Genomic DNA, 13443 nt, shown 5'->3' with positions numbered 1-13443 from the left:
GGCTGTTTGAAATATGTTTTCAGTGCCACCTCTGGCAGTTTAGATTTGCTCCAGATCGTGGCTATTCTACTCCTTCTCAACTCCAGGCAATTTGTGTCCCTTCTCCTTGAGTGTGAGGCTGGGTTTTACTGGAGGATCCTGAAGAGCACCAGCAGTGAGCTATCAGTTCTGCACGTGGATTTACCACTCTCTCTCAAAGAGAGCTGTGTAACTCTTAGCCATGCAAATCATGCTAGCCTCAGAGCACTTGGCTGGCCGTACTTTCCCCGGACGCTTTACCCCATTAGCAAATGTTCCCGATCAGGGCAAACAATGATCCAGCGCAGGGACAAGAGAGGAGGCCCGTGGGGCGGGTAACTCGGGGAAGTTTGTGCGCTCCTTCCTCACGGCAGGCTCGGAGGCGAATCTCGTCTTCCTGGAGCGCTTCCAGCAGAACGGGGCCGGGCGCGGGGGAGCGGCGGGAGCTCCGGGGGCGGGCGGGCCCCGAGGAAGGCGGCAGCGGCCGCCGTGCCAGCCCTGCTCACCTGGGCAGCGGCGCCCGCTCTCCGGCGCCGCTCCCTTCCGCTTCTTGGAGGATGAACGGGCCGGGGAAGAAGGTAAGGGAAAGCCGGGAGGGTCGGGGGCTGGCGGGACGACCCCACGGGCTGCCCCCTGCTCCAGGGTGCTCGAAGCTGGGGCACCACGCCGTCGAGTGCTGACACTCCCCAGGCGTTCTCCCGCTCCGGTTGGCGGGGCTTGAGGAGATGTGTCCCACCGCCTCGGCCGCCTCGGCGTCTGCCCGGCCCCGCTGAGCACGGCTCGGCTTTGCCGGGAGTTGTGCTCTGTAGTGCCCGGGGCCCCAAAGCCAAGGAGTCAACCTTTTCGGTGGTGCCGTGACCACCCGAGAGGGATTTTCTGTGCAGATATTCCCGGGGAGTAATAAATCAAGGGAGAAGAGTTCTTTTGTTGAAGTAATAATAACGAGCAAAGAAAAAGCTGCTTTAGAGGAAACGACCACCAAGAGCTGCTTGGGGGAACTGTTCAGTGCTGTCAGGAGAGCTGCAGCTGCATTTCTTAGCATTTGAGTGTTGTGACGTATTTGAATCCAGCCAGCCCACAGGTACCCAAACCAAAGGGTCTGTTCGAGAGCAGGAGCCTAAGCCTTTTAAATGTGGTGTGATCCATCTTGTTCTAGAAAATTTGCCCATAACTAGAAGTATGTGGCCACTGTCCTGCCAGAAGTTCGGCTCCTCGGGTAAATGCTGACACCCGTTGCTCCTGCTAGTGGCTGAAGACTGTTGTTGCTAAGCATTTCTATATGTTACTCTCCCTCTTCAAAATGTTGTAGTAAAGGTTTGCTGCGTCTCTCGAAATAAAGCTCATAGTAAGGACACTACCATTTTGGCCCATTCCAGGGAAAATAACTGCACGTGTTCATCCCCAGGAGGGAATCTGCATCCCTGGGCACCTCATCACCTCTCAGCAATGAGGACTTCATCTTCTCCTTCCTGTAGGGAGGAAGAAACAACTGCAGACAGAGAAGGGCAGGCACCAATTAACTTCCTTGCTCACACACAAAGCGATGGAGGAGGTAGAGAGTAAGAGAAGGCCACCTGCCCCTCTGTTGCACTCTCAGAACAATTTGTGCCTGGCACCTCATACAGTGGCAAGAGGTGCTAGTGGAAAGGAAACCAGACTGAGTTTTCTCTTCAGCTTTGCTCCCTTGAAGCACGTTTCTTTTCCCACTTGCAAAATGTCCATAATGTCAAGTATTTTATTAACTTCTGGGCAAAACTGAGATAAATGGCATTGTCAAAGCCCATCAAAATCTGGCTGTTAAAGGGAGATCAAAGTCAAGTTCTATGGTGAGATTAGCAAGCAATTCCAGGAATCTCATTCTACTGAACAGTACCTACTGGAGGGTATATTTTTTGTAGGATTTTGCGACTGGGAGACAATTATTTGCAGCAGTCACAGAGACAGTGTAACAAAATCAAGGTAAATTAAAACACAGTTTTGCTGCCGTGAGTGATTTTTCAAAGTTATGAAATTAAAGGAATTTGGGGCAGGATTTTTTTTAAAGGATTCTTTTGTTTTTTTGGTTGAGTTTGAGAGAGGTCATTACTGTTAGTAATGTTCCTCTTCATCTTTCTTGAGGGAGTCATTGGATGAGTGGACTGAAAAGCACACTTTGCTCTTTCTCAAGCAAAAGTAACCTTCACCTGTTGTATTTAGTGTATTTTTGACTTCCAAGTGGCATGATTTCTTGTATTGTTGATGTGTAAAAGCATGAAGTTAGTGTTTGATAATATGTTATACATTATCAAAGTACCATAAAGACGGGGGTATTTTAACAAAACAGTGGTGTACCAAGAAAAGTTCTATTCTAGCTGTAATGACTATTTTTCTCACATCTAGTTTAAGTTAAAAACGGTGCATGGAATCTGGATAACTTAAATAGTTTTTAGGTATTGACTTTGCTGTAATCTGAGTGTACAAGATGTTATTTTTAACTGTAGTTAAGAAATTTGTTGGACCAATATGAAAAGACTGAGAAATTGTTGAGCCTAAGAGCCCAGTAATGGTTTTTTTATTTTTTTGTACAGGCTTATTTATATATTCTTAAACTGGTTTTACAGTAAATGACCCATGAATAGAGGTAACTGTCTTCAATAGTGGATTGTTGAGTACCAGATTTTCAAGTCCCTGTAAAATAGGACCTCTGAAGTTGTATATTCTTACTGCAATGAACTGGGATTTATAGATGATACTTCCAATAATACCAACATAAACTTTGCAATCTCCTCAGAGCATAAAGCCTTAATATTGAGGTCAGAGTGAAGCCTATGACTGGCTTTGGAAGGGATATAAAGTTTTGAGGAGTATATTTTCCTCATTCTGGAGGGATTTGCAGGTGTAAACACCACGGCAATGCATATCCACTGCTTTCTACTGGAAAAACCCAAAAATACTAGATGCTTCAGGGAAACCTGTGGTTTCCAAAAGCACTCACATGCTTCAATTCATCATGCTGAAATTAGTCATGTATAAAAAACTGGTTTCCTGTGAGCATAAAATTTGTTAGGATATATATTGTTGCAGTTAAAGCCAGCAAAAGTTCTTTAGTAGTGGAAAAACTGATACATGTGAATATTTTCCAGTGCCTGGATGCACTGACTTCATTCTGAGGCCATACTAAATATGCATTTCTGCAGGCACATTCTGCTTCAATATAGCTGTTTCTTCTGGACGTCCTTGGTTGGTGCATGCTGCTCACAGTAAAGCCTTCTGCTTAAGTGCTCATCAGTCTGGGCACGCTGCAGCAAGAAGACTTCAGGAGCATGACTGGAGTGTGCTGTAAGAGGTGTGCTAGAAGTGTGCTATAAGTGTGCACCCTCTAAATATTCCCTCTTTCTCCTTGTTCAGTGAATACATGGTTGTCTTGTCACAGGCAAGATGCAGAAAGAGCACTGATGGTAGGAAAAGGAGTCTTAACTTTCCTTCAGTTCGTACTTCCGTGACAGACATACTTCCCCTCTGCAGCCACTCAGCTCTGCTGCAGCTTCTGCTCACACTGATCGTCACTTGTTCTACATTCTTGTGTCTCTAAGCTCCTTCTGAGCACTGTGCTTCTGAGGAGAGGATGAGAGTTGAGACTGTTGAGCCTGGAGAAAAGCAGACTCAGGGCATATCTATCTCATCAATGTAAAACTGAAGAAGGGTGCAAGGTGGATAGACTCTTTCAGTGGTGCACAGTGACAGGTCCAGAGGCAATGGACATGAAAGAAGCTGTAAAATGGGAGATCCTCTCTGAACATCATCAGGGAACTGTAAGGGTGACTGAGCACTGGAATGAATAGGTAGTCCGGAGCTGTCATCTTCATACTTGGAGATACTAAAAAGTACATCCAGATACACCCATCCCAAGCAACCAGCCACACACCCTTCTTGGGCATGTGGGGGATTTGACCAGATGACCCTTTCAAACTCAACCATCCTTTGGTTCTAGGACTTTTTGATTCCGCTGTCAGGCAAAGCATTTTTAGTCTTCACAGTTTCCTGTTGCTTTTCAGCAGTCCACATAGCTCCCCATCCTGCAGCAGCCTTCACTCCTCTCAGGCATTCTGGCACGTTGCACGGTGAGGCTTATCCTCTTTAGTTGTGCTCTTTCACCATAACCCTAAAGTAAACAGCGTGGGGGTTGCTGCTTGAGGGCTGCATTGGCAATGCTTCTCCAGAATTGTGACTTCTCTTTTTACAGCTTATTTTCTGGCATCAACTCAAATGTATACCTAAGCAAGGGAAATCCATGTGAGAATGGGCAGATTCCTGCAATGCTGCCTGAAACCAATAGCAAAGTTGTCACTGAATTCAATGGGAGCAAGGCAGAAACTGAAATACTGGGATGTTAAGGAAACCTGACCGACTGACTAACAAAATAACTTATCTGATAATTGATATCAATTCAGAAGAAGGGACTGTGAATAGCTAGCAACACAGTTTAGGGTATGACATAGTATTTTCACCAAGCTCAGTCTGCAAAGTCAAAATATGGTTATGTTCCCATCCTTTATTAAAAATCTAAATGCCATTGATACCTGGGTAAAGTCTCATGAAAAACATCTCAAACTAGATAGTCAACAAATCTTAGAAGTCTTTTGGGTAACATTGCTTACCCAAAAACAATGGGTTTTGGATGTACCCTGTAAGTGTATGTGTTCTGAGTGGCATTCCTGAGCTCCTGGCTCTCTTCCAAATCTCAGTTGTACTGTAAGGCAGTCAGCTCAAATCCCTAGTTTAAGTTTCCCAAACATTAATAGAAAGGAAGAGAGACCTGAAAGTATTGCGATTAATGCATAAAACTGGCTGCTCCTGTTATTAAGTGAGGTTTTAGGACACATTCATCTGCAACTAAGTGCATTATGTTCTGGGGGGCAGTGAGGTCTCATGCAGAACTGCAGTCTAAGCAGCAAAAAAGGCTGCATGGTTGAGTGATGAAGCACAGTCTCCTTCATTTACTTATACTGAGCCTATCTCCAAGGTTGTTGTCAAAGATAGCCACCAGCAGAGCACTGTGGCAGTGGGCAAACATGCAAATATGTAGCATGTGCAGGATGTAAACTACAACTTGACTTGTGAACAGTGACAACCAGTGGGGAAGACAGTTACCTAAAAAATTGTGATTACCAGGGCCAACATGGACTCACTGTGGTAACTGGAAAACTGAAAATACTTTGTCAAACAAATTGATGACCTCAGTCCGGTTTCTTGATGGACTAGTGCCTGTCTATGTTGCCATAATTGCAATGATCCATGCACTGCATCAAGACAGGCAGAGGCTAAGGCTCAAAGTCTTTCTCAACTGAGGCATTTTAGCTGTGAAATCATCACTTAAAAGTAAACTGAAATCTAATTCATGAAAGTGCTTCAAAAGCATTAAGAACCAAAAATAACCAATATTCATTTGGTTGTACAACATCCTAATTCTTGCACCAGCCATGCTTCATGTTTCTAGTATTTTTACATCATTCACTGAAACTAGGTGGAGAAAGAGTGGTCAAACATCAGGTAATATTCCAAGAGCAAGAAAAGGTATATACACAAGTGTTCCTTGATGGCTGGTTTTCAGATAAGTGCTTTATTAGGCAGGAAGCATACTGCTTGGATGACATTACCAATTCTTGAAGAATTTATTTTGTGCCATTTAAAACAGAGGGATTTAAACTAAAATCTTGCAAAGACTTAAAACCTCCATGTTTAGCTTTACACCTTCTACATAGTTTCGCTGTGGTCAATGAAACTATTCACTGTGGAAAGCTAAGAAGGTGTGTAAATCTCTATAGCATTAAACATTTTTCTTGATTATCTCACCAGGGACTGGAAACAGGGATTGGCAGCCATCAGACACCAAGGGTAAAATGGCAGCTTGTGTCACTGAATATTGGCTTAATTGAAAAGCAGCATTAAGAATTGTGAAACAATTCTAGTGTATTTTCCCTAACTTGCAGTGGATGCTGTGTGGCTCTAAACTGCTCCCTTGAGTACCCGCAAACAACTGAGATTTGCTCACCCAAGAGTAGGGTGCATTTTCACTGTCAAAATAAGTATTTGTAACTTTTTTTAAAGTATTTAGCACAACTGGAGTTGCTGTGGACCTATGTGTGTAATGTCCCTACGGGAGGCTTGAAAACAGACTCTCTGCCTAGGTCATGAGGGGGCTGCACCAGCGATAATCATTCTTCTCACTCTTCTTCTCATTCTTCTCCTCACCCTTCACATCCTTCTCCTCATCCTCCTCCACTTCCCCCCACCCCAGGTGAGCACAGCTCGGTGGTCGCCGGCGCTCCGTAAGACGCTGCCGAAGAGGGGAAGGGGCTTAGCAGGTCTGGGGACCCCGAAGGCAGCGCGGGGAGCGGGCGGGGTGGCGGGGAGGCGCCGCAGGGGCGGGAGTGGCCGGGGCAGCGCCAGCGGCGGGGGGAGGCGCCGGTGCCGGCGGCGCGGGGTGCGCGGCGCAGGGGCGGCGGCCCCGCAGCCCGGGCGGGCGGCAGGTGGGAGCGGAGCGGAGCGGAGCGGCGGTGCAGCGGGGCGGGGTGGCTGGGAAGGGAAGGGATGGGCTGCGCACCCAGCATTCACGTCTCGCACAGCGGTGTGATATACTGCCGGGACTCGGAGGAGTCCAACTCCCCCCACCAGACCACCACGATCTCGCAGGGCACCACCACCCTGCACGGCCTCTTCGTTAAGACAGACGCGGCCGACTCCATCCCCTCCGTCCTCGCCTACCAGAGCCGGCAGCCGCCGCCCTCCGCCGGCCCCCGCCGCAAGGAGCGCAGGGAGTCCGGCGGCGCCTCCGCCCGGTCCAGGACGCCCCACTGCTGCAGCGTCGAGGCGGAGACCCAGACCAGCAGCTCCAGCGCCAAGGTAAGGTCGCCGCTCCGGACTGATCTCCGGCGGTCCCGGTGCGGGTCACCGCCGGCCGCGGCAGAGGGAGGACGGTGCGCGGAGCCAGCGCCTCCCCCGCCGGAGGATGCTCGGCGGGCGGGATGCAGCTGGCAGGAGCGGTGCCCTAGTGCCCACTGACTCACCGCAGCTGCGGCGGCCGGGCCGGGCCGGGCTGGCACTGCTGCGGGGGGGCCGCCTCGCCTGGAGCTCGCCGGGGGGAGCAGCAGCCGCCGGGCCCCTCGGGCTCTCTCCGCCTTTCTCCGCCTCGAAGCATAGCCTTGGTGCGGCTCCGGGGCGCCCTGCGCTGGGATCGGCCACGCACACCCAGCAAGCGGAGAAAGGCTTGTTTTGAGCTTTGTGGCTGATGGCAGAGAGTACTTGATGCTAGCTTTATTTACCTTATCCCTTCTTCTTCCCGCCGTATCTGTTGAAATGAACTGTTGCTTCTAGGCGTGGGTGTTCGGCTGAGAACCGAACCATTATGATCTGTACACGTACGCTGATGCACCTTGCTGCTGTAGAGCTGTGGAGATGCTCCTGGAGGAGCGGGAGCGGGCTGTGTGTGTAGGGTACCTGGAAGACTTGGTCCCCCTCTCAGTGGCCAAGGCAGGCACTGCTGCAACCTGCCTATCAACGTCTTCGCTTAAGTTTAGCACTTGCAAAGAGATCATTGCGCTGGATTTTTTTTTTTCCATGAGGTTTGTTTGGTTTGTTGGGTTGTTTGTTTTGTTTTTTTTTTTTTTTAATATCAGAGTAACTTCCCTGAAAGCCTTTTAGAAATTAAAATTTGTTTTGTTGCCTCCTTCCAAAGTTTATAAATTAAAAAAAAAACCCAAAAACACACACACACACGCACACACAAAACCAAACAAAAAACACAAAACAAAACAAAAAAAAAATCCAAAAAACAAAACCGGTATCATGATCTTAGCTGCATCTTAGGTTACTTTTCTGTTGTACTAAGAAAGCAGGATATCATGTCACAAAGCAATCCTAGTATTTTGTTAGAATATCAGTAAGAAATTCCAAAGTTATAAAATGTTCCTTAATTATTTAAAAATTCAGAAGCAGTAGGAAAACTTAAGGAAAACATAAGTGGGAGAAATCACAGAAAAAAACGCAAAACCCCCATGGCCCATTGTCAGTTTGTTAGTTCAAATGCTGGGAAAATTGTAGAATTGTCTGCAGTCACATTTACTATTTTACTCATTCAGATCAGGAGCCCGCATCATCAACAACTGGGACAAAATTCAAGCATGGCTGGAGTAAAACAATTCTTGTATTTCTTGGATTTATAGATTTTTTTTTACTAGTCAGAGTGCAATACTTAAGACAAAATATGATTTTTTAAAATATGATTTCTTTTTTCTCCTGTTAAGAGGAGAGCAAAATCAAAACACTTTTACAATTAAGATGAGAATTGAAAAGAAAATAGGAAGAATTGGGAAAAAAAATTTTTTAGAGTCATAACTTGGTTCTCAATAGTTGTTCACTATATATTATTACATTATGTGCTGTTACAAACAAATATATTTCCCAACTTTCTGGTTATTTAAACTGCATGTATTTCAGATGGTTTTGAACTTTCTGATTGGTATCGTAATGTTTGGGGTTCAGCAAGGCCCAGTGCTGGGTCCTGCCCTTGGGTCACACCAACCCCAGGCAGCTCCACAGGCTGGGGCAGAGTGGCTGGAAAGGAGCTGGGGGTGCTGGTGGCAGCAGCTGAACATGAGCCAGGCTGTGCCCAGGGGGCCAAGAAGGCCAATGGCATCCTGGCCTGGATCAACAATGCTGTGGCAGCAGGAGCAGGGCAGGGACTGACCCTCTGTACTCAGAAAAGGTGAAGCCACTCCTGAAATCCTGTGTCCAGTTCTGGACTCTTCACTACAAGGCATTGAGGTGCTGGAGTGAGTCCAGAGAAGGGAAACAGAGCTGTGGAAAGGTCTGGAGCACAAGTCCTGTGAAGAACAGCTGAGGGAGCTGGGGTTGAGAGAGAAGCCTGAAGAAAAGAAAGCTCAGGGGGGACCTTCCCACTCTCTGCAACTGAAAGGAGTGTGCAGCCAGGTGGGGGTTGGTTTCTTCTTCCAGACAAGAGACAGAATGAGAGGAAACAGCCTCAAACTGCTCCAGGGAAGGTTCGGGTGGTACATCAAGAAGAATTTCTTCACACAAAGGATTGTCAAGCATTGGGAGTGACTGGCAGGAAAGTGATAAAGTCATCATCCCTGGAATTGTTCAAGAAATGACTGCATGTAGCACTCTGTGCTGTGATGATACAGTGGTGATTGGTCAAAGATTGGATTTGAATTTGGATGTCTTTTCACAGAATCACAGAATTAACTAGGTTGGAAAAGACTTTTGAGATCATCAAGCCCAACCTATGACTTAACATCACTTTGTCAACTAGCCTATGGCACTAAGTGCCATATTCAGTCTTTTCCAATCTAAATGATTCTGTGGTTCAGAATTGTGGTTATTTTTGATAGCTTCACGTTTTTTTACAAATTATGAGTTTGTTAGGTGTCTGGGGTTTTTGAAGTTATGTAACAATTATTTCAATTATTTAGTAGAAATATTTACATTCTTAAAATAATTAGGATCTGTAATTTTTTTTTTTTTAGTTGAGTTAGAGCTGCCATTCTTACTGCCAGTCTCCTGACCTGATTTTGTACATCATATAGAAGTATTGACTACAACAGGATTGGGTTATTACAGAACTATCATAAAGGCAAAATAGTATACTGTACTTGACAGATTATAAGAAGTGGAAAAGTGTGGAAACATGTTTCTGCAGTAGTACATGATAACAATATTTATTTCCATAAAAGCTCAAAAGTGAAGAATAATATAATTTATTTTGGCATGGAAAGAGTGTCTAGAAATACCACTTGGTTTTTGCTGCTGTAGTACTTGGTTGCATGTATTAGCAATATTGCATATTCCATACTATATGGCATCACATTTGGGGAAAGGAGGAGGAAGGCACGGGGGACATTTGGAGTGATGGTGTTTGTCCTCCCAAGTACCAGTGCACATGATGGGCCCTGCTTTCCTGGGGGTGGCTTTACACCTGTCTACCCATGGGAAGTGGTGACTTAATTTCTTCTTTTGCTTTGCTCATGTGTGCACCTTTTACTTTACCTATTAAAGTGTCAAATTCATGAGTTATTTCAGTTTCACCCCTCAGATTCCTTCCCCATCCTCTGGATGACTGAGTGAATGAGCAGCTGTCTGGGGCTTAGTTGCCCTCTGGGGTTAAACCACCACAAAATCTCATCTAAGTGAATTAGAGGACAAAACCAATATACTGGCTGTTAGCACTATTATATAGTAAAATATATATATATATCTGTTCTGTAACTGCTCAAAACACTCAAACCATGTGTCTTGGTTTCAAAAGACACCATATTGCTTGGTGTGTCTTCATTTTGTGTTCTAAACTGCACTTTAGTTGTTTTCACAATCAAGTATTGCACTTTACATTTGAACCTGCTTTTATACAATGTTTTAAAACTCATCCACACTATAGTATGAAACGAGCCTTAAAATAAATCAACCTGTAGTAATTTCAACCCTATTCAATTCAAATAAAAAATAAAAGCCAACCAAAGAAAAAATGATCCAATGTCACTTAAAATATATGGCTTATCTAAACCTTACTTTCAAAGTATTTGATCTGTATTCATTTGGTATGAGGTTAGTGTTACAAAAGATAATTTTTTTTTCTTTTCTTCTTCTTTCCTTAATGAAAAGTTATGAATTGTTCAGAGCATTGAGATGTGTTGGTCCCATCCCACTGGCAATGTTGTTGTGAGTAACCAGTCAGCAGTTTTGGTGGGTAGGTGTGTTTCTTTTGATCTTGAAAGCCTTGTAAACAATTATGTACAGGTTGCCTGACAAAGATCTCAAGTGGACTTGTTACAGGTTGATTTGGGATAGGACCCACAGTTTTTGGTGCTCAGCCATACACTCTGTTCTTGAAGTACTTGGGCAGAAGCACTCAATTGAAAAAAACCAGCCATTCCTTCCCCTTGTACCCTCCTTAACAAAGCAAAACAGTATCATGAAAAGAAAGAGTATTAATATCTCACATGTTCCATCAGCTTTCTATAAAGATACAAGGCATTTAACATCCATCACAGAAGCATAACAATGAGCTGAGAAGATGCTGACTGTACAATGGCTGCTCGACCCATTGCTCAGTTACTGCTGGTTCTGAAGTGCAGCTGTTCTGAAGTACAAGCTGTTTAGCAAGAAGTAAACAGTCTTTTGGACACTTCCTTTCAAATCCTTGGGGATTTGAAAATGTAAATCCCTTATATATGTTTGCATCTTTTAATTATGGCCAAGTCTTAAGCAGAAGTTGTGAAAAGTTCTGATTTTCTTGACATCTTGAGACTTCAGCATTAACAAAACTTTACAGCAACAGACAAGTTTCAAAGCTTGTGTTGCTAACATATTAGCTAGGTGGAAAAAACCCTGCAAACAACTTGCAGACTTCCATTGATTACTTTATCATATTTTTCTTCTTAAAATTACAAGAACAGCAGGTTTAATGATTTGGTTCTTCTTATGCTGTCTTCTTTGTAGAAAAGAAAAACTTGTTTATGAGCCTCTCTTGATCAGTCACAGTAGCAGTAGAATTTCACCATTTTCAGGCTTTTCTGTAGCAAGAAAAGCTCAGAAATAAGCAAAAATACAGTGGGACAGTATCTCTTACGAGTGTTGGCTGTGTTAAGTTCCAAGGTGGAAGTGTTGGGACATATCCTCTTCAAAATGTCAAGGACCTAGGTTTTTTTGGATTGCCTTGATTTGAAATACTGTTGTCTTTCAAGCAGTACCATGTATAAGAAAAGTCCGGGTACTTCTTGCACTTCTGGTTTTGTTTGAGGTGTACTATGGTTTAACTGGTTAATAGTAAGTTCTGTGGCATGTGGAACACGCCAGATGTAGTGTAAACCTAGAAAATAAACCTCCCAGCTCTGTAACTTAGTGTGATGAAGGTTCATTTCACAACTCAGTAGGACACCTGAGACATAAGACACTTCTTGAACATAGCTGAGGACTGCAGAATTGGCATAAAAAAATTGAGCAGGCCAAAAACTGTTGAAATATATTACAGTGCAGGACCTTGTTGTTTTAGGCTAGCTGTTCTCTGAGAGGTGCTGGCCTGAATAGCTCTTACCCTAAAGAAAATTACTAGTATAGAGGTCTTATTCTGTGACTAAGCCCCGGTATCTTAAATTAATACAGTTGCTGCTCTGTATCTGACCTTTCCATTCCTTCTTCAAATGATGCCGGTGAACTTTGGCAAGCACTCTTGTTGTGTTCTTAAGCAATGCTAGACAGAAGAACTGTTACAAAACAGATAAAACCATTTCTTCAGAAAATATTAAACCACCTGGCAAAAAGAAGCCTGATTAATGACTTCACATTGAGTCACACAACATTCTGGACTTCCACAATTGCTCTGGATGATATGCATTTATATCACTAAATATAAAATGAGCACATGTGCATGCGCACACACATGTATAAGAAAAGAGAATTGCTGAAGGCTTGTAAGAGAACAATGACCTCAATAGTTTCATCATTAGAATTCAACAGGTCCAGGACCCCTCTAAGTCCTTCAGTAAAAATTTATTTTAAGACTTTGTCTTTCAGCGCCCAAAATACCAAGTGGTGTTAAACTGACCATTAGCAGCATCTCTTTTCCTCTTTTACTGTTTGATATGCACAGAATGAGACTGAGGTTTTATCTTCAGAGGAGCTTCTTTCAACATTTTCTCTATTGTCCATGTAACTTTTCTAAAAGTGCCTTTAGTGAACACTGGAGGTACCTGTATGGCTGCTAGAAAATAACATGTGAAATGTTTTATGATGCAGCAGCATTTACCTTTTTTTGGTGAGTCTTGTCAAACCCACGATTATAGCTTAAGAAATCAACAATCACATTTACTCATGTAAAGACCAAAGTACAGAGCATAGTGAAGAGCAGCCTGTGTGTTTGAAGTGGTTGAGGGCATGAGCTTACAGCTAGCTACCACCTGATGATCTCTTGTGTAGTACTGTCTCCCTCTGGCACAGATCAGTAGGTGCATTTCTGGCCCAGAAAGTCACCAGCAGTCACCTTGCTGCAGGGCAGCAACACAACACATGGCTGTCCTCTTGCTTGTTTGAGGGCATCTTCTCTGGGACAATCTCACAGACCATAACGTAGAATGAGCTCATTGTGCAGGAGCTTCCACAGCTCCCTCAAAACACCAGTGCTTTTGGCTTATGAAGCTTGAGTCACCTTTCCCTCTGTGTGAGGAAGAAGTTCTGTGCAAAGATACATTGTTAATTCTGATTTAAGGTGATGTTCTGTACAGCTTTTTGGTGGCAATGTCTACTCCAGGTAACTTTCTTCACTTGAGAGGACCATTAGTCCATTTGCCAGTGAAGTTTATTTTTCCCTTTCAGTTCAGCCATTTGTGTTAACCACAGTGCTATCCTTCAGCATCCAATTATTTATAAATGTCT

General features: G+C 44.3%; 1 protein-coding gene across 3 annotated transcripts in view; it reads left to right on the top strand.

Annotated features, from left to right (window-relative positions):
* Positions 1-577: 577 nt before the first annotated feature.
* The window catches only part of PDE8B (phosphodiesterase 8B), a 76455-nt gene continuing 63589 nt past the window's right edge, over positions 578-13443 (top strand). The window contains exon 1 of one of the 3 annotated variants that reach the window (XM_074533468.1): positions 578-596. Coding sequence is in view for 2 of the 3 variants with exons in the window: in XM_074533471.1 (XP_074389572.1) it covers positions 6589-6900 (312 nt within the window). In the remaining variant the exon portion in view is untranslated. Of the gene's footprint in view, positions 597-6447; positions 6901-13443 lie in introns of those variants that run through there. The other 2 variants (XM_074533471.1, XM_074533467.1) reach the window with 2 other exon arrangements.

Source organism: Zonotrichia albicollis, chromosome Z (genome assembly GCF_047830755.1).
Source record: "Zonotrichia albicollis isolate bZonAlb1 chromosome Z, bZonAlb1.hap1, whole genome shotgun sequence".
In the NCBI taxonomy this organism is placed as follows: domain Eukaryota; kingdom Metazoa; phylum Chordata; class Aves; order Passeriformes; family Passerellidae; genus Zonotrichia; species Zonotrichia albicollis.
The sequence above is the reverse complement of the archived record's forward strand: the minus strand, read 5'-3'. Positions and strand labels throughout refer to the sequence as shown.